General features: G+C 42.9%; 1 protein-coding gene across 9 annotated transcripts in view; it reads left to right on the top strand.

Annotated features, from left to right (window-relative positions):
• Positions 1-26186, top strand: part of RALGAPA1 (Ral GTPase activating protein catalytic subunit alpha 1) — a 234572-nt gene that overhangs the window by 108581 nt on the left and 99805 nt on the right. For all 9 annotated transcript variants that reach the window (XM_075613327.1, XM_075613328.1, XM_075613331.1 and 6 more), the window contains 10 exons: positions 1016-1209; positions 2368-2466; positions 8957-9112; positions 10650-10778; positions 11347-11472; positions 11914-11972; positions 13831-13939; positions 19477-19587; positions 20132-20200; positions 20934-21068. In XM_075613327.1, the coding sequence (XP_075469442.1) occupies positions 1016-1209; positions 2368-2466; positions 8957-9112; positions 10650-10778; positions 11347-11472; positions 11914-11972; positions 13831-13939; positions 19477-19587; positions 20132-20200; positions 20934-21068 (1187 nt within the window). The remainder of the gene's footprint in view (positions 1-1015; positions 1210-2367; positions 2467-8956; positions 9113-10649; positions 10779-11346; positions 11473-11913; positions 11973-13830; positions 13940-19476; positions 19588-20131; positions 20201-20933; positions 21069-26186) is intronic.

Here is a 26186-nt window from a genome sequence, read left to right on the forward strand (position 1 = left end):
GCGTGAGCTGCCGTTTGCCTATTGGGTGATATGTACTTACTCGCGAGTGTACTTAAAGTGAGTGTACTTAAAGCGGGGTATGCCTGTATGCAAGAAAACTTTGGTAGGCATGTACTGTGCCTGAAAACTCACTGTTTTATTGTAATGTCTTGGAATCACTAGTCCGATCTTGGTTACATTGTGAATCGCGTATAAGTCAGAAACACAAGGTTATGGTGGGTAAAAACCCTCCAAGGTAGAGGGAACTCGCAAAAAACGAATGAGTGTTTCCAAAGCCTGTATTTTAAAGTTCGTAAACATAACCAGGCTTTATTCGATATATTCTGAAGCATCCGTTCATGACATTTTCATCCAAAAATTCCTATTGCAGTCAATGGGGAATTTTGGCTAAAAACTTAACGAACAGCCACTTTTGGACTACATGGAATTACACAAACACTGTTGCGACTGTAGATATTCTGGGTGGGAACGTGCAAAATAAGCACACTGTGTGTGTCACTTTGAGCTTCTGAGTTGCGAATACAATTTAAAAAAACACCAGCAAAGCAAATTGTTCTGAAGAAACCAATGTTTCATCTCATACTACCACTTCTGCAGAGGAATACTGCTATTTACTAGCTAACAGATTCTGAGCTTGGATCTTTTAAGTCACATGCCAGTGCATCTACTTTAAAATAGATTATAGTTAAACTAATTTTTAGTATCCTAAAATTTAGGGTATTCTTATATTTCAGATGTTGTGCACTTTGGAGAATAGCAAACTTTGAATCATTGGAACACTTGCAGAACGGTTTCTTAAATATTCTGACCGCCTATTAATATATTGTTGTTCAAGCCTATGTTTCAGAAACAATTCAACTTAAATCATAAAACAAGCAGAAATAGAGAAGGCAGTAAATGAATGTTTTCTCCTTCAAATTCAATGTGTTATGAATTGGGAATTCTGTAGGGTTTTTTTTTTTATTAAACACTGTGTAAAACTTTTCTTTTAATTCACTTGTCCGTCTCTCATCAGAGCCCTGTGACTTCCCTTTGGAATGCTGCAGTGTCATGGCAGGTGGGACACTCACGGGCTGGCACGCGGATGTATCCACTGTCATGTGGAGGAGAATGCTGGGAATCCTGGGAGATGTCAATACTATCACCAACCCTGAGATTCACGCTCAGGTTTTTGATTACTTGTGTGAACTCTGGCAGAACCTGGCTAAGGTATTCTAAGCTCCTGATCACCAATGCATTTAAACTGATCTAGGCTTCGAGGAATAGTTTGGACTATGGAAGTGTTGTTTTCTAAAGTCCTTTTTTTATCCAGGGCAGCGAGAGAAGACATAAGCTGTCTCTGAAGAACTTGTGATGTTGGAGATATATTTAATATTTTGAAATGGGTGAACATTTTAAAAAGGGAAAATTAAAAAAAAAAAAGTAAATTTGGTACTTTTCATTGAACTGTAACTGAAGCAGAACTCTGTCATGTTGGAAAGTCTGGTCTCTAAGCTATTACACTGCATAATCCGTCCCTCCAATTTGTTTTTATGACATTAGGAACCAAGCTACTAGTTTTTATTCCGAATTACAGCAGCAATCGCCCTCAAATCACCAATGCTGAACCGTTCTATCGTTCGTTCTTTTGACCACCTAGTTCCTAAGCAGTTTACCATTTTCTGTGTCGGTAAACTTTCAAATAAATAATGCTGGACGCCAGAGGCATCCAATAGGAATCGATGCCATCCCCCTATGATCTTGCAAGTTTCTGTTGTCTTATGGCAGGGGTGGCCAACTCCAGTCAAGGGCCGCCAACATATCCAGGTTTTCAGGATATCCCTGCTTCGGCACCAGTGGCTCAGTCATTATGCCTGAGCCACCGGTTTACCTGTTGGTTACCCTTGAGGATTGGAGTTTGCCACCCCTGACCCATGGGAGAAGGCAAACTTGTTGATGATTTTGATTTCTTGGAAGATCACCGGAAAATGCAAAGCTATCAATTTCACAGAAACCGTGCACTGTCTGAGCTACAAAATAGCACGGTTTGGCCCCAGAGGACGTCTGGTTCCTGAATAATAATGTAAAATATAAATCCTATTTACGAGGGATTGCTGCTCCAAGTGATTTGGGGGAGAAGAAATGTGTAAAGCCTGCCTGCACCTGAAAGGTTATGTTGCTTTAATAAACACAGAGAAATCACAGACTCGAGCATTTACCTTCATGTTTAGAGAGTTGGTTGAAAGCAGAATACACACGTTTCCTTCTCTAGGACTGAAGGGATTTGACATGCAGCTGTACAAATACAGGTGGGGTGCTGAACAAGACAGTTGATTCTAGAAGGTCTCTATTGAATACACTTTTTAATGTCTTTTGTGCATTCTGCAGATTCGAGACAATTTGGGAATATCGCTGGATAATCAGTCTTCTCCCCCACCTCCCATTCTTATCCCACCCCTGAGGATTCTCACGCCCTGGCTCTTTAAGGTATACTGCAAAGAACTGTAAAGGCTTGCTAAATACCCGCTATACAAATAATGTTTACAGGGAGTCAACAGCTTAAATATTTGGGCAACGCTAGGGAAAATATGCACCATTAAAAAAAAAAACATTTCTTTGTTTGCCCCAGTTATTCAGTCAGGAGACTTTGATACATCGCCCTATTGTGTTATTATTAACTGCAGTTCAATAGCTGAATGGAAATGCATACACTGTTTCATATATACAAATATTGATATTCTTACCATGCGCCGCATTTGTGACTTCACATGATGGCCTGTATTTACCGACAAGTCTTCTGCCATAAGATAACTTTCGACGCTGGAAGGTGTCTTTATGGCAGAAGACTGCTTTGTAAATGACTTCATATTTTATGGTTTCCATCTCTGTTACTGTAAGTTAATTCCCACTGCATCTGATTTGCATTTCTTACATTACACGTGACGACTGTAAATGACTTATCAGGTTCATAGAAACTCTTATATATGTGGGACTACTACCAATCTCAATGACTTTATTGTAATAGTATGTTGCACCCTAAATATTTTACGACTATCTTGGTCCTAATATTTGCGCACTTTACCCATACGTCATGCAGAATAATTTTTGCCTCATTTAACAAAGCTTCATTCCAATTCTAGTGATTAGAAGCTACATTCTTAAATAATGAGGCGATTGGTGTTTGCAGCATATTTAATTGAATCCCTAGAGAGTAGTCCATTAAGACCCCACTCTTCCATTCTTCTCTTGAAAGATATTGCCTCACATTTACAAAGCTGTGCTTTGCCATACAAGACCTTGTGGCCCATTCAAGTGAGTAGGCCACAAGGTGTCTCACAGCATAGCCCCACCTAGTAAATATGGACCTTAATGCCTCATTCTTGGAAGTGGAATGTGTGTGGTCTCCCTTAGATTATTCCTAATAAGGCATTATCTGTTCTCTGTTTGTATAGTTTTCACACTAGCTGGGAAAGGATTCCTTTGATAAACATACAATGCTATGAGCCGTCATGCTCAGAAGAGTTTCCATCATGGTGCTGCACACCAATCCGATTGATATACTGTAGCCACATGTACTTCGGTGCACACTAATGAAGAACTTTGGATAAAAGTAACAAATCTTTCAGATTCATTAAAATCAATGATCACAAAGTATCCACAGTGTAGACAATACATTAGAGGTGAGATTCACAACCTCCCAATGTGCACTTTGCTTAATGCCTTATCAGGGAAGAGGTTTTGTGTTCATCCATTGATTCATATCTATGAAACAATGCCCACACTCAATTAGGCAATCGGCATGTTCTAAAATTTGATCACAAAATGACATGATCTTTTAATTAACCCAGAGAAAAATAATAAAATGCGCACACATGTATAAACGTACGCACATGTATACACATGTATACACAAATGTACACACTCATGCAAACGCGCACACGCACAAAGAAAGAAACTAGCGCTAACCACTCAACCAAATAAAGGGAAGTTATATGTACATAAATAAATGTGTCTAAAATACGTGTAAAAAATATAATACATCAAATGATAATATAATATAAGCCCATATAGGGGAACTACTCAAGTCCAAGGAAGGAGTTGCACGTCCCTCCAGAAACTAGTTGCAGAAAAAAGGAAATATCCTCCAGAGCGTTGACTCAGGTAATGGTTCCAAACATAGGGAAAAAAGAAGAAAAGACAAAAAAACACTGTGGTATACAGTATTGCTACCCATTATATACCACAGCGTTTTCTGCCTTTTCTTCTTCTTTTTTCCCCTATGTTTGGAACCATTATCTGAGTCAACGCGCTGGAGGATATTTCCTTTTTTATATACACACATATACAACACATATTCACACACACGATCCGAAAGGGGCACTCTTATCTATCCGAAAGGGGCACTCTTATCTATCTGAAAGGGGCACTGTTATCTATCTGAAAGGGGCACTCTTATCTATCTGAAAGGGCCACTCTTATCTATCCGAAAGGGGCACTCTTATCTATCCGAAAGGGGCACTCTTATCTATCTGAAAGGGGCACTCTTATCTATCCGAAAGGGGCACTCTTATCTATCCGAAAGGGGTACTCTTATCTATCCGAAAGGGGCACTCTTATCTATCCAAAAGGGGCACTCTTATCTATCTGAAAGGGGTACTCTTATCTATCCGAAAGGGGCACTCTTAGATCTCAGTGGTCTGGTGATCTCATACGTATAGATTTAATAATAATAATAGCATGTTCTTGTTTAGCGCTGCTAGTTTTTACGTAGCGCTTTAGAGACATTTTGCAGGCACAGCTCCCTGCCCCGTGGAGCTTACAAGCTATGTTTTTGGTGCCTGAGGCACAGCGAGATAAAGTGACTTGACCAAGGTCACAAGGAGCCGACACCGGGAATTGAACCAGCATCCCCTGCTTCACACTCGGTGCCACACCTTCAGCCCTAATTGAAGGAATCAAAATATTTGTGCTGTTTCAGTATTAAAACTTGTGGTGAAAGTAGATTTTTAATCTTGTATGTACGTGAGCACTTGCGGCTCCAATGCGGTCCGACGGCCACGGGCCCTAAAACAGTGAGGCTTAACGCTGCGGGGTCCCTGTTTCTGAATGGAACCCCCACAGAGTTAATCTTCTGACCGAATCTAAAGAAAACGAACCTGTCTCACTCCCTGCTCTGCATTTCTCCTTGTCTCTCCAGCAGATGCCGTCTCTGACCAGAGCCGTCTTCTGCTTGGAGAGAGGCAGTTCATTTTTCTTTAGTTTCTTATGTGCCACAGTGGAAGTTGTTAGAATTTGAAGGAAAAAACCCAAAATAATAATAATTCATAGCGGTGCGCTGTACCGGGACTTAATGTTTTACCGGTACAACGTACTGGACCGGCCTACTTTCACCATTGATTAAAACCAGCAGAATGATGTCTGCATATGGGGTATTATTAGGTGTGGCAAAGAGGAGAGATGCATGTGTAGACAAAAGAAGTGAGGTAAGAAGGCATGTATGTGCATCATTTAAACATACACCGTCTAAGCCAGGGGTGCGCAAACTATTTGCGCTGTGCCCCCCCTACCTTCCTTTCCGGCGTGCGGGGGTCATGTGATGTCACGCTATGACCCCGCGGTGTCATTTGATGGCGACGCGTCGCCGAAGACCCTGCTTGCAGCAGGTAAGTAAGTTAAAGAGGCCCCACGCCTCCCTCAGCATTGAATTTACATGCTGTGGGGAAGAGCGCGGGGCCCCTGTAACCGCCCGCGCCCCCCCAGTTTGCGGAACGCTGGTCTAAGCATTGTTTTTCCATAGCATAGTTAATGTTTTTATTTACAATTGCTCCAATATGTTCTGAAATATTAATATGTAATTTTCTAAAATTCCCAATATATTTTAGACCACAGGGATACCATACTATATAGATTACTAGCTGAGAGCCCCGGCGTTGCCCGGGATGTTTGTGGTGTGGGTGTGGCATTTGGGTGGGGAGTGGTCCACGCGGCCCATGTGCGGTGGTAGTGCTGCTGTGGCTGTACTGATGGTGATTGTATTGGTGTGCTGATTTGGGAGGGTTTGGTGCTGATGTGGGGGTGCGGATGTGGGTGTGCCGATGGGGGAGGTGCAAAGGTGGCGATGTGTGGGTGCTGATGGTGTTGATGGGGGCTGGGAATGGTGGGGAGGCGAGAATGCCAGTGTGCTGGGGGGGCATACCGGTGTGCTGATGTGGTGGTGCTGGGGTGTGTGTGTGTATACATGTTTGTGTGTATACATTGTATGTGTGTGTGTGTATACATGTGTGTGTGTGTGTATGTGTACGTGTGTGTGTATACACGTGTGTGTGTATACACGTATGTGTGTGTATACACATGTGTGTGTGTGTATACACGTGTGTGTGTGTATACACGTGTGTGTGTGTGTGTGTATACACGTGTGTGTATACACGTGTGTGTGTATACACGTGTGTGTGTATACACGTGTGTGTGTATACACATGTGTGTGTGTGTATACACGTGTGTGTATACACATGTGTGTGTATACATTGTGTGTATGTATATATTGTGTGTGTGTATACGTGTGTGTGTACACATGTGTGTGTATACACGTGTATACATGTTTGTGTGTGTGTATACATGTTTGTGTGTATACATTGTATGTGTGTGTGTGTATACGTGTGTGTGTGTGTGTGTGTGTGTGTGTGTGTGTGTGTGTGTGTATACATGTGTGTGTGTGTGTATACATGTGTGTGTGTGTGTATACATGTGTGTGTGTGTATACATGTGTGTGTATATACATGTGTGTGTATATACATGTGTGTGTATACACATGTGTGTGTGTACACATGTGTGTGTGTGTACACATGGGTGGGGGAGGTGGGAAGGGGGGTGGAGGTGGTGAGGAGGTGGTGGGAGGTTGTAAGGGGGGAGTGAAGGGAAGGTGAAGGGGGGGTGAAGGTGGGGGTGGAGGGGAGGTGAAGGGTGGGGGTGGAGGGGAGGTGAAGGGGGGGGTGGAGGGGAGGTGAAGGGGGGGGTGGAGGGGAGGTGGAGGGGAGGTGAAGGGGGGGGTGGAGGGGAGGTGAAGGGGGGGGTGGAGGGGAGGTGAAGGGGGGGGGGGGGGTGGAGGGGAGGTGAGGGGGGGGAGTGGAGGGGAGGTGAAGGGGGGGGTGGAGGGGAGGTGAAGGGGGGGTGGAGGGGAGGTGAAGGGGGGGTGGAGGGGAGGTGAAGGGGGGGTGGGGGGGGTGAAGGGGAGGTGGGGGGTGAAGGGGAGGTGGGGGGGGGGGGTGAAGGGGGGTGGAGGTGAAGGGGGGGGGGGTGAAGGGGGGTGGAGGTGAAGGGGGGGTGGAGGTGAAGGGGGGGTGGAGGGGAGGTGAAGGGGGGGTGGAGGGAGGTGGAAGGGGAGGGAAGTGGAGTGAGGGGAGGTGAGGGGTGGGTGAGGGGAGGTGAGGTGAAGGGGGGTGAGGGGAGGTGAAGGGGGGTGAGGGGAGGTGAAGGCCGCTCCCTCACCCTTCCGGCCGCTCACTCACCCGTCCGGCAGCTCCCTCACCCGTCCGGCAGCTCCCTCACCCGTCCGGCCGCTCCCACGTGGATCTGAGGCGGGAGGCAGAGCTTGTTGTGGCCGCTCCCCCGCTGTGTCCCGGGCGCTCGCTCGCTCCGCTGACTGTAGCGGCGCCGGGGGGGGGGGTGGAGGGGAGGTGATTTGAAGGGGGGTGAGGGGTGGGTGAAGGCCGCTCACTCACCCGTCCGGCCGCTCCCACGTGGAACTGAGGCGGGAGGCAGCTTGTTGTGGCCGCTCCCCCGCTGTGTCCCGGGCACTCGCTCCTCCGCTCACTGTAGCGGCGCCGGGGGGGGGGGGGGTGTTTGAAAGCGCGGGAGACACGGGGAGAGGAGGACGTGCGCGCGGGTGTGGAGGCTGATTTCGGGGAGGAAGAGGCGGAGGCGGGTATGTGAGCCCCCCCCCCCCCGGGTTATACAATGCTGCTAATGTACACCCCCCCCCCCCTACTGTGTGTGTGTGTGTGTCCCTGTGTGTGTGTGTGTGTGTGAGTGTGTGTGTCCCTGTGTGTGTCCCTGTGTGTGTCCCTGTGTGTGTGTTTGTGTCCCTGTGTGTGTGTTTGTGTCCCTGTGTGTCCTTTGGGCCGTCACTCCGCCTCAGGCCAATGAGAGGTGTGCGGGGGCGGCCCAAGGGACCAATGAGATTTCCCCTAGGGACACCGGACATCCAGCAGGCAGGCAGGCTGGCATGCATGCATGCAGGCAGGCATACAGTGCTTTCACTAATATAGTATAAGATATATTAACAATTAATGAAGTATCTAATTTCACACTCTTGATGGGTGTCAATCTGTGTTTTATGTGAGTCGTATCCCTGGTGTGTTGTGTTGTCTACATTGCAGATGCAGTACTTGGTGCCCAAGGTTTTTAATGCATGTTATTAAAGATGTGGTGTTTGCAGACACCTGTGCTCATGAATAAGTTACAATGTGCAGACCATTCTGTGAATGTGCTAGCAATTAAGCAGCCACTCCTTTCCAAACTATACAGTATAACAGAGAGAGAGGGCTACAAATCATGTGTCTTAGGTCTTCCATACTCTAGCACTCATACATAATTGATTTGACAAATACACTATTGGGCCTTCATTGCCAGGAAGTTACCTTCTTAAGTCCTGTCACTCTTGGGCAAGACTTGTTGATGAGAATGTAAAAAAACACCACCCATGTGTGCACGCATTAGAATATCAACAAGGGATTTTTAATATAGCAACATTTCACTGTCATTTCAGTCCCTTGCATGAACGTCTGAAAAAGGTCTCTATAAGTACTGGAAAGTTGGTGAGATGTTGCTTAAATATATATCCCGTTTGTTGTTTTTCCAATGTGTGCCCTTGTATTTTTTTTGTTTTTGTTTTTTGTTTTTTAAACATTTTAGCCGTTTTTTTGTTTTGTTTTTTGTAAAAGAGTGCATGGCTTAATGTTAATATTTTGATTTTTTTCAGGCAACAATGCTGCCAGATAAATACAAGCTGGGAAAGCTGCTTGCTTACAAATTGATATGCAAGATCATGAAGAGGAGACAGGATGTGTCACCAAATCGGGACTTCCTGACGCACTTCTTTAACATAATGCACTGTGGTCTGCTTCACACTGACCAGGTATTATTTCCTTACCGCTGGTGAACTGAGGGACACGACATGCAGCCCTGACACAGCATGCATATTCAGACAGCAGTATGTCTTCCAATTGTTTGGGTATTATACACAGCCTGGAATGTATAGCTTGCCAACTAACAAACTACATACGTGTAGATCGCTAAATGGAAATAGGCAGTGCTGTTTATTGGTTTAATTGAAGGAATTTAAATATTTGTGCTATGTCAGTATTAAAACCAGTGGGGAACGTAGATTTTTATTCTTGTATGTACGCGTGAACTTGCGGCTCCAGTGTGGTCTGAAAGGGACCCCCGCAGCGTTAATATTCCGATCAAACCTAAAGAAAACTAACCTGTCTCTCTCCCTGCTCTCTGCGTCTCTCCATGTCTCCCAAGCAGAAGCCGGCTCCGGTCAGTGACGTAGATGCCCTAATATGGATATGCCTGTATTAGGGCATCCTACAGTACATCACTGACCAGAGCCGGCTTCTCCTGGAGAGAGGCAGATCATTTTTCTTTCGTTTCGGATGTTTCACAGTGGAAGCTGTTAGAATTTGGAAGAAAAAAAATCATCTTAAAATCCCAAATAATTAGTACCACTGATTAAAACCAGCAGAAATATGCCTGCGTATTGGGTATTGGGGGTGGCAAAGAGGAGAGAAGGCATGAGTAAATAAGTAGGCAGAAGATGTGAGGTTAGAAGGCATGCATGTGTATTATTTAAAGATGCCATCTTAGCAAGCTCAAAACCCAAACCACTACATGTATATATTAGTGTCAGGTGGGGTACTATTGGGAAAGTGACCTAATGTACACAATAATAGATAAAGAAGCCCCAATGCTGCATCCAGTACATCCATTGCAATCTCTTTTTTTTTTCTCTGTCTGTTCTCATAAGTATGGGTCATTTAGTTAAATCCTTTGGCCAAAACATTTCAAGCCTGCAGCCCAGTGAAGCTATGGACCCCTCAGCAGGTCCTACACTACCAATGTTATACTGTCTCTTGTATTTCTTCCACTGTATAGAAAGAAGAGGAATTCTTATTAGGACTCTTCTGTTTTTTAACCAGTTTTAATTGCACTGTAGCTCACACATACTGTAACACATACAGTGCGTTTTAATTTGAACCCTTTGGGCACTGCATATATGTCACACCCGATGCTGTTGACTATAGTGTTTTGTTTCCTCTTCTCTCTATGCAGTGTAAGGAGTATGAAAGACTGTATATAACATTGGTATTGTAGGACCTGCTGAGGGGTCCATACATTGACGGGGTTGCAGACCTGAAACGTTTTGGCCAAAGGATTTAACTAAATGACCCATACTTATGATAAGAACAAACGGCGAAAAAACAGATCGTAATGAACTTAATAATTTTTCTTATTGGATGTAGCATTGGGTCTTCTTTGTCTATTGATTATATGTGAATCGTGACTGAGTGAAATGGGGAAAAAGGCGAGTATGGGCAGTCGAAGTTATGGTTACATATAAGAAAAAAAGTTATGGATCACGACTTATGTCCTATGTTTTGTCCTGGTAGGATATAGTGAATACCATCATCAAGCACTGCTCACCCCAGTTCTTTTCTCTGGGTCTTCCTGGGGCCACCCTCCTGATCATGGATTTCATTGTAGCGGCTGGGAGAGTTGCTGCCTCATCTTCTCTTAATGTAAGATCACTTTGCATGGTAATCGAGAATTATGATACTATTTAAGCTTCAGAAACAGAATGTGTTCAGGTTGTGGGGTTGTCAGATATTTAACCTACTTTGTGTTGTCTTGCTGTAAAACTGGGATAGAGACACTTTTACATCTATTGAGCTTGAAAGAATTAAATGGTCACTAATCATAAGTGATTACTGCATTGTTTATGCATTATTTTCTTGACTTGTCCCTCTGTGTTTTGACTGGATGGAGCTTCCGGGATTTCCACCGTGAACCATTAGAGAGGGATAGGATCTGTGGATTAATGGTTCTAGAGAAAATGTCATTTAGGATTTCGAAAACCGCATTAAGTAGTGCTTTCTGTAATGGAGGTCAGGCAGGGTTTGGTTTCTTTTCTAGACAGCGACTCAATGAAGAAAACGCTTTTTACCCTAGAAAGTCGATAGAGGTGACGGTTTGTTTTTTAACAAAAGAGGATGAGACAGGAAGTCTCTTTTTCTTGATAGAGAATCATTCAGACTCATTCTTTTGTCCTAACCCACGATTCAAGATTTTCTTGTCTGATGGTGGCAGGCCCCGCGTGTGGAAGCACAGGTCCTGCTGGGATCTCTGGTCTGCTTCCCCAACCTGTACCGGGAGCTACCGGCGCTGCACCCCAGCAGCTCTGACATCGTAATGTCACAGTTCACAGATGTGAAGGTGAGACTTGTAGCTTCTAGGCACAAATGACTCCTCCTCTTGATGTACTGCTTAAACCTGGGTTAGCTACTTCAGTGAAGTCTTCCTTAAGTAATAGTTGGACAGGTACTGCACCTGATGGTAACAAAACAAATGAAAGAGTTTATGTGAATAAACATAGCAGTTTAATTTCATAGGCTTTTAACAAGGGGATTGGTCATCATCTAAATTGAATTGCTTACTAATTTACTACCAGTAATGAGGTTATCCTGTTACTATCTAGTGATAGTTCAGCCTTCTGCTAATACCCCAAAAACATGCATCTTAGGAAGTGTGCCTCGTCATATACTGCAGTACCTATGGTTGTCAGTGTTTAAGCTACCAATACATGTTTTAACCTCATCCATTCATCTCTCGCATTGTTTCTTACGGACTTTAATATCATTAAACATTTTATTTTAGGAACTCACTATCAAAACCGTGTTAAGTTCTGCCAGAGAGGAGCCATCTGGGCCTGCAAGGTAGGTCAGAAATAGACCATTAATACCTGTAACTATGTAATATTGTATGATTAGAATAGTATTTTCCCGTCAGTACAGATTTTTGTCATCAAAAAGGAAAAAGGTGTGAGGCTTTTTTCTTATCTATTCTGTTAAAGAAGAGCCACCAAATTAATTAAGATGGTGCTTTTGTTTATGAAGGTACCAGGACTGAGGGATATGTTACTATTTGTAAATGTATTCATGGGAAAGTGTGTGTGTGTGTGTGTGTGTGTGTGTGTGTGTGTGTGTGTGTGTGTGTGTGTGTGTGTGTGTGTGTGTGTGTGTGTGTGTGTGTGGAGAGGGTGACGGTGTGCGTGTGTGTGTGGGTGGTGAGGGTGTGCGTGTGGGAGAAAGTGTGTGTGTGTGTGTGTGTGTGTAAGAGGGTGTGTGTGTGTGTGTAAGAGGGTGTGTGTGTGTGTAAGAGGGTGTGTGTGTGTGTAAGAGGGTGTGTGTGTGTGTGTGTGTGTGTGTGTGTGTGTGTGTGTGTGTGTGTGTGTGGAAGAGGGTGTGTGTGTGTGTGTGGAAGAGGGTGTGTGTGTGTGTGTGTGTGTGTGTGTGTGTGTGTGTGGAAGAGGGTGTGTGTGTGTGTGGAAGAGGGTGAGGGTTTGTGTGGGAGGGGGAGGGGGGACGAGGGTGTGGGTGTGTGGGTGTGTGGGTGTGTGGGAGGGTGTGTGTGTGTGTGGGAGAAGGTGTGTGTGTGTGTGGGAGAAGGTGTGTGTGTGTGTGGGAGAGGGTGTGTGTGTGTGTGTGTGAGAGAGGGTGTGTGTGTGTGTGGGAGAGGGTGTGTGTGTGTGTGTGTGTGTGTGGGAGAGGGTGTGGGTGTGTGGGGGAGAGGGTGTGAGTGTGGGAGAGGGTGTGTGTGTGTGTGTGTGTGTGTGTGTGTGTGTGTGTGTGTGTGTGTGTGTGTGTGTGTGTGTGGGAGAGGGTGTGTTCGTGTGTGGGAGAGGGGGAGAGGGTGTGTGTGTGTGTGGGGGAGAGGGGGAGAGGGTGTGTGTGTGTGGGGGAGAGGGTGTGTGTGTGTGGGGGAGAGGGTGTGAGTGTGAGAGGGGGCGAGGGTGTGTGTGTGGGAGAGGGTGTGTGTGTGGGAGAGGGTGTGTGTGTGGGAGAGGGTGTGTGTGTGGGAGAGGGTGTGTGTGTGGGAGAGGGTGTGTGTGTGTGTGTGAGAGAGGGTGTGTGTGTGTGTGTGGGCGAGGGTGTGTGTGTGTGTGTGGGCGAGGGTGTGTGTGTGTGTGTGTGGGCGAGGGTGTGTGTGTGGGCGAGGGGGTGTGTGTGTGGGAGAGGGAGTGTGGGGAAGAGGCAAGACAGGGGTTGAGGGGGCGAGAGGCGGGGGTTGAGGGGGTGAGAGGCGGGGGTTAGGGTTCCCCAGAATTTCAGTATCGAATTTTGGGGTTCCCTAACCAAAAATGGTTGAAAACCACTGTTATAGACAATACATCACGCTCTCTTCTCTATACATGGGACAGATGTGAAAAATTACTTCATCACATAAAGGGTTGTGGATGCTTTTAAAAGGCGTCATGCAAATGTGGTAGATATTATCGTTATGGAATTAAATTATATCTTTGACAAGCAGAAGGATAAACTAAATAGTAAGAGGAGTACATAAACCAAGTCAGATGTAAAGTAATATTAAGTAGTCCTATTTCTCCACTTTGTCCCCCTGCATATTTCTGTTATTAATTTTTTGGCCTTTCTTAATCTCCGTTTCTTTTCTATTCAGTAGTGTTTTGTATGTTTGATTTACTTTTTTTTTATTACTATTTTTAGTGTATGTGTGCTTATGCTCTTGTGTTTCTGTATTAAATTGTTCCACTTGGCTCGTATCTCCCCTTGGCAGGTGTGTAGCACTCTGCAGTTTATGTATTTGGATGTGTGAGGAGCTTGTTCACCAAACCGATCACCCCCAGATTAAGGAAGCTCTCAATGTCATCTGTGTATCTCTAAAAGTAAGGAATAACATTCTTTGTTTTTAGCTTTTTTCGATTGCAAAATGTGGCAAAGTAGGTGATTGTTGCACACTTTAAGGATGAGCAAAAAGGTTAATTGCGTAAATATAGAAAAAAAGAATAATCTTCGTGCAAACAATTTATTTACCCAGATATTTCATATTATTAGTCAATTGTAACAATCCTTACCTGACAGTAAAGGAGGTTGCATCAGATTGACTATATCCATTTGCAGTGCTTGTTCTCTTAGGCCTTTGCAGGGTGCAAAGTTAGTGCGGGCTGGGTGTGGATGCTTCAAAACAACAAGGATAGGTGTCAGGAACCTTTAAAAACACAAACGTACTTTGGGATGGCCATCAATAAAGCGTCGCATACATTGACATACTGGTGTACTGGTTACTTGACAGACGTTAGTGACAAGCAATATAATTCTGGACTTCATCCCCTGGTATCTCTCACTTCTTTGCTGGGGAGGTACTTAGACTTGTTAGCCATAGTAAGGGATGAAGTGACAGCCTCTTGCATAGAGTCAGTAATGCCCCATATCGATTGGACCTCTCAGAAATACACTTAGAGCTCCTGGATTAATAACCCTAGACTATGTACTGCATACTTCCATACCTATTTGATCAGGATTGCACTAGAAACCTTCCTGTTGGGCTGGTCCAAACATACTCCAGAGTTACTGTGCTCTGAACTCCCATCAAGAGCATGCTTCCTCCTTTTCAATAGTGGGAACAATCTTGGACCCTTACTAATGGCACTTATGTAATGGGCACATTTCTAACTGAAGACAACAAACTGTGACAGGACACATCATAATACATTTAGCTATACCATAACCTATTTAGAGGACTCGCAGTGCGGACCCCAGTCAGAACTCTGAAGAACCTGCTTCTTGTTAGTCCAGTTGCGATAGTGCAGAATAAATGAGTACTTCCGTATTAGGTGATATCTTTTTTTATTTGGACTAACAATTTATCACCTAATACTGAAGTACTCATTTATTTGTGTGTACACACACACACACGTGTGTGTGTGCGTGTGCGTGTGTGTGTGTGTTTATTGTGATGCCCACACCACATTGCAGTCTCTTTTGTCCCAATTTAAGGCCGGAACCACTGTATAGAGTTTAACTGCAGGGATTTTATTTACAGGTATTAAATCATATAACAGGCCCACCGTCCCTTTAAATCAAAACAAATCATGAAATTAAATACCTATTCCCGTTAGGGAAAATAACTCGCTTTTCTTCAGCCCTCTCTAAAGACCGCTGGCCAACTATACTAGTTCCCAGATAAAACATGCCCTGGCATATACACCCCACATGAACGTATACAGTCTCTGCACATTATCATCAAGGGTTTGTCTTATCTGTTTAAGTCCATTGGAGCAGATGTCCCTGCTTCAGCACGGTCTCTCTTCCTTTCTTTCCATAGGGGAACTCAGCCCCACGTGAGCTCAGAAAAACTCCTTGTAGGTCCTCTGTAACCAGCTTCCGCAGCTGGGGAGCACTTCTATCTCCCCCTTCTCTGGGGAAAACAGTCTCTCACTCTGTGACTCTCAGCACGGCTCTCTCAGCAGTGACTCTCTGGCTGCATGGCATCACTCTGTCTTTGTCTTAAACACTTCCTTATTCACTGAGGATTAACTCTGTGAGCTGGAACGCACACTTACTGCACAAGCAGCTAGAGATACCTGATGGTATCACAATAAATAAATATATATCACAGATCACATTCCAGTAAGCACTGTTTTAAAGTAAAAAAACCTTTTTTGGCTTCATTCATTGTAATATCGCCGGAAGAAGAACTCAGTGTATCTCTAAGGCCTCGGCCAAGGTTCCTGCTGGCCGGGGGCGTGTCGGCGGGCGGGCCAGTGACGTCACGGAGCTGGTTTGCCCTCATTGTGCGAACCGCTCTTGTGACCGTCCCTGCGCTCCGGCAAGCGCTTGATTTGAAAATTTACGTAAGACCTACGCTTCCGCGCGCTTGCCGAAGCGTAGGCGAGCCCCTATTAAAGCCGCTCTCATTGCGACTGTAGGGGCTCACAGGTAAGTACAAGCACGCCTCCGCCCGAGGCCTAAAGCTCGCACAAATAAAAACATTTTGTTAGCCACAGAACGGTATTATATATATATATATATGCACACGCATATATATACACACACACACGCATATATATACGCATATATATACGCATATATACACACATATATATACACACACGCATATATACAGTGTTCGACAAACCTATACATGGGAATGCAAGAGAGGCTATGGGATAGGCTAAACCATAATACTGAGTTAAGTTATGGTGAGTAAAAAAAGTAACAAAAACCCTCCACAGGAAAGCAAATATGCAAATATAGCTGTATGCTCATCCGCATGTCTTAGGCAGGTCTGCTGTGCTCAAAGCTGTGACCATGCAGCAAGCTTAAGCCTATAGGGAACCATGTTAAAAATGGTTATTGAGGCAAAAAGAGACACTGTGTGCTCATTTGCATGTCATTTCCCAGAATCCCTTGCTGCAGTGGAAGTGCTGTATGCTGGGTGATAATGGGGAAAGGCGGGGTTGCAGACCTGCCTAAGACATGCAGATGAGCATACAGCTATATTTTCATATTTGCTTTCCTGTGGAGGGTTTTTGTCACTTTTTTTACTCACCATAACTTAACTCAGTATTATGTTTTTTTTATATATATATATATATATATATATATATATATATATATATATATATATATATATATACATATACATATACATATATATATATATATATATATATATATATATATATATATATATTCACACACACACACACACACACACACACACACACACACATATACACACACACACATGTGAAAAAGAAAGTACACCCTCTTTGAATTCTATGGTTTTACATATCAGGACATACTGCTGCGACACACTTTATTCGAGCAAATGCCCAGTATGTACCTGGCAGATACCTGGAATGCGGCGCTCCTCACCTCTGACAAGCCCCGTTGCATTTGCCTTCCCAGCCTGGGTTCATGCCTGGCTGATGGGCGGCTGATCTGTTAAATGATAATGATTAGGATTTAATAGGCTGCAATGCTTCGCGTGTCTACCAGATGGCATAAATTCATGAATTGTAATGCAGTATATATATATATACTGTGCAGTATTGCAGCCAGCGGGAATAAAATGCTTCAATCCCTGCCTGGAAAATACCTCAATGCACTCGGGCAGAAAACTGTCACAAACCTCAATACACCCGGGTATACCCGAATTCGTGGGACTAGCCGAGCTCGAATAAAGTGTGTCGCCAGTGTAATAACAATCATCTGTTCCTTAGCAGGTCTTAAAATGAGGTAAATACAACCTCAGATGAACAACAACACATGACATATTACACTGTTATGATTTATTTAACAAAAATAAAGCCAAAATGGAGAAGCCATGTGTGAAAAGCTAAGTTTACCTTGTGATTCAATAGCTTGTAGAACCACCTTCAGCAGCAATAACTTGAAGTAATATTTTTCTGTATGACTTTATCAGTCTCTCACATCGTTGTGGAGGAATTTTGGCCCACTCTTCTTTACAACGTTGCTTCAGTTCATTGAGGTTTGTGGGCATTAGTTTATGCACAGCTCTCTTAAGGTCCAGCCACAGCATTTCAAAAGGGTTGAGGTCTGGACTTTGACTGGGCCATTGCAACACCTTGATTCTTTTTTTTCCCCCAGCCATTCTGTTGTAGATTTGCTGGTGTGCTTGGGATCATTGTCATTTTGCATGACCCAATTTCGACCAAGCTTTAGCTGTCGGACTGATGACCTCACATTTGACTCTAGAATACCTTCGTATACAGAGGAGTTCCCCGGTCCTGTGGCTGCAAAAACAAGCTCAAATCATCACCCCTCCACCACCGGGCTTAACAGTTGTAATGAGGTGTTTGTGCTGATATGCTGTGTTTGGTTTTTGCCAAGCGTGGCGGTGTGAATTATGGCCAAACATCTCCACTTTGGTTTCGTCTGTCCAAAGGACATTGTTCCAGAAGTCTTGTGGTTTGGTCAGATGCAACTTTGCAAACCTGAGCTGTGTTGCCATGTTCTTTTTAGAGAGAAGAGGCTTTCTCCTGGCAACCCTTCCAAACAAACCATACTTGTTCAGTCTTTTTCTAATTGTACTGTCATGAACTTTAACATTTAACATGCTAATTGAGGCCTGTAGAGTCTGAGATGTAACTCTTGGGTATTTTGGAATTTCTCTGAGCATTGCACGGTCTGACCTTGGGGTGAATTTGCTGGGATGTCCACTCCTGGGAAGATTGGCAACTATCTTTAATGTTTTCCACTTTTGAATAATCTTTCTCACTGTAGAATGATGGACTTTAAATTGTTTGGATATGGCCTTATAACCCTTCCCAGATTGATGGGCAGCAACAATTACTTCTCTAAGATCATTGCTGATGTCTTTCCTCCTTGGCATTGTGTTAACACACACCTGTATGCTCCAGACCAGCAAACTGCTAAAACTTTGGATTTTATAGAGGTGGTCACACTTGCTGATGATCAATTAATGAAGGGCATTTGATTAGCAGCACCTGTCTGCTACTTAGCATCTTAATTCCTATGAAAGCTGTAAGGGTGTACTTAGTTTTTCACACATGGCTTCTCCATTTTGGCTTTATTTTCGTTAAATAAATCATGAGAGTGTAATATGTCATGTGTTGTTGTTCATCTGAGGTTATATTTACCTAATTTTAAGACCTGCTAAGGAACAGATGATTGTTATTATATCCTGATATGTAAAACCATAGAATTCAAAGAGGGTGTACTTTCTTTTTCACACAACTGTATACTCTTAATCCTTTTATTCATTTTAGTTGCCCAATAAAGTGAAATAGCTCAGGATCCCATGTTGGAAGCACTCTCATTTGGATTTTCATGACCAGCTTGCTTCTTTAAGCATTTCTATGTAAAGGAAAGAGTTTACTAATACTAAAGGCGGTTTTCATTTCTATTTGGCCCTCGCAATACATATACTTGTCAACTACGGTGTATGTGCGGACATTTCATTGTGAACTTTGAACAAACCAATGATTAAGTTGTATGTTGTGTAAATGTACTTCATAAGATGTTGAACCCTTTCACGTGCACACACACCATAATGTGTAATGAATGTCTTTACAATGTTTGGAAAATATTTCCCTGAAGCTCTTATTCTGTGTTCATGTTGAACAGTAATGGTAAACTGAACTTGTCCCTAAAGCTTCTGCATTGAAACGACAGTTATATTAAACTCCTTCCACGTAGGATGTTTTTGCAACAGTGTTTGTTCCAAAGTTGTCACCTTACTCAAGATTCTAACACATTGCCAAACTATTAAAAATGATGTCAAAACTTATACAGTATAAGCCATGGGGCAATTAATTAAGATTGCTTTTAGATCTAACTCATTGAGTGTAATGGTTTTAACTTCTAATTTCCCATTCTTGTCCACATTGTTCTTACAGACAAAGGGTTAATGATCTGGTTTTATTCATTTTAGTTTCCCAATAAAGTGGTTGCTCAGGTTGCCTGCAGTGTGCTGAGTGTGCTGGTTAACTACGTACAGCAACTACAGCTTTACTCGCCAGAGTATCCCCTGAAAATTATAGAAGTAAGTAATATTTGCTTATATAGTTTACATGCATTTATGACAACTTCATGTTGCCTTATAGATTGGGGAAAATAAAACATACAATTTATTGTTTTATTAATTTTGACAAATTTTAGATTTTGGTTATAGTTTTCACATGAGTGAAATATACACTGCTTATTGTTGGAGACATTCATTGCCTGTTGCTGTGCTGATGATTAAGATTTATGGAATTGTATTTTAAGGCCACCTATTTTGTTAGACCCTTTTGCAAATTATTATACATTGAAATCCAGCAGAATGAAAGCTACCTTTTTATATGGTTATTTTTTAATTATTATTATTTTTAAGCATAAACGGTTCAGTAGGAGTTGGTTAATTGCAGTGGGAGTTCTCATCTGTCTAAATGCTGTACCGCATAATGGATATCTTCAGCAAATATCCATGACAAAAACATCCTCCTTTTTCAGTTAGTTACAGATGAATAACTGTCTTTTTCTTTTTACACGACAGAGCAAAGCTTATAGACTATATTCTCATTTGATGATTTTTTTTCACTTGGCAGATCCTGCTAGCGACAGTGACATATCTGTTGCCGACTGCTGAGGCTTCGTCTTATGAACAAGATAAGCGGGTGAGTATTACAACAGCATGCTGGTTTTCCATAAATATAACTGTACATGCATTTTTCAGACCACACAAGTTTCTATTTTAGACTTTTTACATTGATGAATTGATCATTTTAGTCATCAGACAACTGTCATTTCTGAAAGCATTCACCATGCAAAGTACAGCAAAGATAGAATACCCATGAGTTCATCTGCATGTCTTCCACAGGTCTCAAACTTGCTTCTTTAACCTCATTGTCAGTGGTTAAACTGCAGACAAGTCTTATGGATAGTGAGATAGATAGAAATGTGCTCCCAAAGGACAGGTCATGTTCAGCTTCCCACCCATCCTATCCCACTAGGGACTCATTTGCATGACACTGTCCAGAATTCTTCTCTGCAGCTTAAGCAAGGTATAATATGCGACAATGGGGTGAATGATGCAGATTTGAGGATGGCATGAAGAAACACACTAGGGTACTTTTTCATTGACAGAATTGGAAAAGTGCATTTGTACATATCTCACTTTAAAGGGACGAGCTTTTCAATGGTGGGTGATCCACGTACTGTATGCTATCGTTTACAGCAAGCCTTGGTAATGCAGCAACTAGAAAACTTTTGCAATTGTAAGCCATAATCATTGGGTTGATCAAGTAGGAAGCAGTTCAGATGGCAAAAGTAGTTTGCAATCTGTGATCTGGGGAGCACTGAAAGAAGTGCTAGCGTGTGTGTTCTGATATTCCAGTGTTTTTCTCCTAGCTGGTGGTATCCTTGCTCCTCTCGCTCCTGGACTGGATGATGGCACTGCCCCTCGCAGTATTACTACATCCAGTGCGCCATGCCGGGACAGAGAACCAAGGCAAAGAAAACGCTGTATTGAACTGTGCATACAAGGTAGGAATCTGACACTTTATGGTCATGTTTAAAACCGCGTGATGAATTCCAGCCTTCCCACACTAAGATGCGAGCGCGGCGAGTGCAGATAAACGAATTTTAGTGTTCTGGCTTTTAAAAACATGAAATTGACACAGTAGCACAGTACTGTACACATTACAATTCATCCATTTTATTGCAAACAAAGAAACAGAATCCATGAAATTCAAACAAAACATCCGCGATAAGCGCTGGTGCCCGGGGCGATTGGCCACGTTCATGCTGCGTGGGGAACAGTAGAGAACTCAAAATCGGTGTCGTGATGTGTTCGAATAACGGCCGCTGCATCAGTAAATAGAATTCATACATTGATGGGATTTCACTTGTGTCCGGATTCGGATATCACTCGCAACACTGCAACCTCAAAGACTCTATACGTTCCCTGATGGACCTCCCACCATTCCTCCCCCCGATCCATACTTAACTTCCCTTACCGGAATCACCGCACTCCAGAGCGCACGACAGCGCTACTGCCTACTGATGTCATATGACACCTGTCTCTTAGAAGAATTTTGCACTTTTAATCGCCTTTTTGGATTCTGATAACACATACCATTTAGGGTCTTAGTCTAGTCTTAATCAGAAACGAGGATCAACTTTTCTAAATCAATGGGAAAAAAATTGTGACTGAGACCAGAAGAAGTTAATTTTGTCTATATCCATCATAAGTCACATGTTCATTGCAAACTGGAGAGGAACCTGACTGGGCAGTGTGAGTGTTTCTTGCATCACATGGGGGGGTTTCAGAATCAACAAGTGTTTATTTCAAAGAGTAAAACTCGTGCTTTTATTAATATAGATGAAACCACACTACGACTTCGGGTGGTGTCCTTTATTAAAATAACGTCTTAAAAATTATGGGATTGCACGTTTAAAAAGAAGAAAAAGTGAATTGTCAAGATGAATATTGTATTGTATGTCTTTATTTATATAGCGCCATTAATGTACAGTAGAGGCAACTCTTATTCTAACAAAAACCAGCGGCAATTCCCCAAAAGACCCAGGTACACCCAGGTACATTCTGAATACATGCCTTAAACTTTCCTTAAACTAGCCCCAGCATTTCTGCATTGATTAATGGCCTATCAGATTAACAGCAGGGGGCCCTGGCAGTCCCATTCAAACTGAATTGGACTGCCAGGGATCCCTGCTGTGTTAATCCTATGGGTCGTTAGTCAATGCAGAAATGCCTTAAACGTGCCTCAAACTAGCCCAGAACATACCCAGCACATACCCAGCACATGCCCAGCACATGCCCAGCACATGCCCAGCACACGCCCAGCACATACCCAGAATGTAACCCGGCTAGTTTACGGCAAATGTTAGAATAAAAGTTGCCTCTACTGTACATAGCGCTTCACAGTAGTAATACATGTGGTAATCAAATAAATAACAGATAATATAAATAACAGATCATGGGAATAAGTGCTTCAGACATAAAAGTAACATTAAGGAAGAGGAGTTCCTGCTCCGTGGAGCTTACAGTCTAATTGGTAGGTAGGGAGAACGTACAGGGACAGTAGGAGGGAATTCTAGTAAGTGCGTCTGCAGGGGGCCAAGCTTTATGTATCATGTGTCCAGTATTATCCATAGTGCTATTCATACAGTATGCTTGTTTAAGCAAGTGGGTCTTAAGGTGGATAGAGTGGGTGCTAGCCGGGTATTGAGGGGAAGGGCATTCCAGAGGTGCGGGGCAGTCAGTGAAAAAGGTTTAAGGCGGGAGGGGCTTTAGATCAAAGGGCGTAGAAAGAAGGCATCCTTGAGAAGAACGCAAGAGTCGATATGGTGCATAACGAGAAATTAGGGCTGAGATGTAAGGCGGGGCAGAAGAGTGTAAAGCTTTAAAAGTGAGGAGGAGAATTGAGTGTGTGATACGGGATTTGATCGGAAGCCAGGGGAGAGATTTCAGGAGGGGAAACGCAGAAACAGATTTAGGAAAGAGTAGAGTGATTCTGGCAGCAGCGTTTAGGATAGATTGTAGAGGAGACAGGTGAGAGGCAGGAAGGCCGGACAGCAGGAGGTTGCAGTAATCGAGACGTGAGAGAATGAGGGCCTGAGTCAGAGTTTTAGCAGTCGAGTAACAGAGGAAAGGGCGTATCTTTGTAATATTGCGGAGGAAAAAGCAACAATTTTTGTAAACGTTTTGAATGTGAGGGAGAATGTGAGAGATGCGTCGAGTGTGACCCCTAAGCAGCGTGCTTGGGCTACTGGGTGAATGATCGTACTTCCAACAGTATGGCGACATAAATATATGGAGACTTTAATTACGCGTTTAAAAACACACTGTAGTGTTTCTATTATATCCCCTTCTGTGGGGTTGAAGCAGTAATCGCTCACTCCAGATGGCTACATGCGTTTAACTCGTATACTGTCAGTATCTTGCCTCTGAACATGGCCCCCCTTTTTTTGAATTTTTTCAATTCTAGAATCGGTGGAGGGCTCCATTTTAACCTCCATGACTATTAATATAAAAAAAAGATTTAATAATCTCAATGAAGCATCAGATTAAAAAAAAGAAAACATGTTGGAAAAGACGGGAAGAAATCTTTAACTAACAAAATACAAAAACAATGGCAATCAGGTTGGTCTACTGGTTTAAAGAGACCAAGGCTTATATTTACCAAATCTGTGCTGTTTCGGAATACACCTTCTGGCTCAAGATGACACATTATGGCCCATTTCAGTAAATGGAACGTAAGGTATATTCTGGCACTTGGAGGTGTGTTAAATAAGGGCCAAAGTCAGTACGTCTGGCTATACCGTCCGATACTTTAGCTTCTATTAGTTCTTCGTTCTTAAATAGCAGTAAATACTTTCCATCTAAAAATCTATGCAACGTAGATTGAAGTCTGATGGGCTTTTTTAATTTAGATGTGGATCAAAATCTGTCTATTTCTACTTTGGGACTTACCATCCTTTTTTCATGTAACAACATTAACCCAAAATAGGATGTTTTAAATTGATTTATTAAAGGTGTGTTGCTTAATACAATTCATGCAGATACAATTTGGATGCTACTTTTAGATACTTTAGTGCAAAGTTTGAAAAATACTCCATATTTTTTGCAAACTAACTAGATTGTGAGATCATATGAACATTGGATGAACACCAATTTAAAATGCAACTTTTGATATACCGTATGGTTTTCTAGGGTGCACAATTACACATACAGTATAGTTTATTGCAGATATGTGAACATTCCATTGGCTATGTAGGTAACAACTACCCTTGGCTGTGAAAAGGCTATTCCTGGCAAGGTATTCATGTAGGGAAAGACAAATTACCTGCGCCTGCACTTATTTGAGCATGTACTTTAAGAAAATATGTAATTTTGTGGGGTGTTTTTGTATGCAATTGAGGTGTTTTGTTTTAGTGTGTGTCACGGGAGACCAGTACTTTTACACCGAAACCACCGGGATCACTAGCACCAGACAGGACAAAGTTGTAGACTAAAATGGGATTTATTCTGGCACAGCAGCAGACAAAACAAAGATGCACAAAACACGATACACTACCAACTGGGGACTCGGGGAGTAGACTCTAGCCTTGCTAGGTGCAGGGGCCTGCTTCAAGAAGGCTTGTCCTGTCCGCTTCTCGTCCAGGATCTCAGAGGGCTGATCACACAGCAGCCCCTCTGAGATACATCTCCAGCTGGTCACTGTAAAGATCAAACTCCTTTGCAGAATGTCTCTCTTTCTCTCAGATAGTCCTCTGAGGGAATCTTCATACTCCTTCCTAGAGTGTGTCTCCCTCTGTTAGCCTCTCTGAGGAAATCTCCACACTCCTTCCCAGAGTGTCTCTCAGTCTCTGTTAGCCTCTCTTGCTCTCAGATGCTCTCTGAAGGTAGATCTCATTCTCTGATCGGCAGCACCCGTTATATAGCTCTCTGTGGCTATCCATTGCATGGGAGGGGGCTACTGGACAATCAGAGCACAGATTAAGTTAGTGCCACAACAGCCAGAGGGCGTGCTAAGAACCCATCCCCATCCCTGATTAAATCAGAGTCCCTTTCATACAAATGTACACATAATCCAATTAAAGCTGCAGTTGTCTTTTTTTTTTTTTTTTTTATTAATTTTTTTACTTCAATTGTTTCATGTGTGCAATCTCTAATTACCTAAAGAACTGTATAGCTGCAGGTCAATTCGTTCTCCATGTATTGATAGGCGAAATTTGGTGACATAATTAGTGAAGGGATCTGTTTTCCTTCTGCTTCTGCACTGACATGTGCTAGAGGGAGGTCAGGGCTGACAAAGGGGTGTGCCAGGACATGAAGGGGTAGTGCCTTAGCAAATGGCTGTTAAAATAGAATACAAGAAAATTGGTCTTTCAAAGTTGTTTTTTTAAAAACAGAAAATGCTAAAAGTATTTTTCTTACTACAGAACTGATTTATTAAAAAATAAACACATGCAGGATATTGACTGAACTGCAGCTTTAACACTTTAATGGGCTACCTCCCAAATCACATCAGAGGACAATGTTGATTCACTAAACTGTGGGATTGCATTTACAGGGAATAACAAATACAGATTTTGAAATACATTCCTACAGACATGGAAATACATTTACACATTCGCTGTTCTTCCCCAGATATTTTAAGTACATTTGGCCAAAATAAGCCTTACAAAGGTGGCCAAGTTACATAGATTTAGGGGTAGCTAGCTGGGCGTCATCCCAGTTTTGTGATGCCAGCTAGCTTTACCGTCACACAGTGGATGTCCAAATCTGAAGTTTAGGTGTAAATTTTAAATCCCAGCTAGAATTTTTTTTTTGTTTGAGAAGAAACACGTTACCCGTGTCTAAATTCCTTGTGTTGCGTATCTTCTCAAATATATACTCTGTGCTCATTTGCATGTCATTTCCCAGAATCCCATGCTGCAGTGGAAGCACTGTATGCTAGAGGATAATGGTGAAAAGCGGGCTTGCAGACCTGTCTGAGACAAGGGAATGTGCTCACATGTAATATTTTTATTTGCTATATGCACTATATAGTGGAGGGTTTTCAGTCACCTTTTCATCCACCATAACCTACATAATGTGTGGGACTTATATGGAGGTATTATGCTATTGCAAGAATG

The sequence above is a fragment of the Ascaphus truei genome, chromosome 9, assembly GCF_040206685.1.
Source record: "Ascaphus truei isolate aAscTru1 chromosome 9, aAscTru1.hap1, whole genome shotgun sequence".
Taxonomy (NCBI): Eukaryota; Metazoa; Chordata; class Amphibia; order Anura; family Ascaphidae; genus Ascaphus; species Ascaphus truei.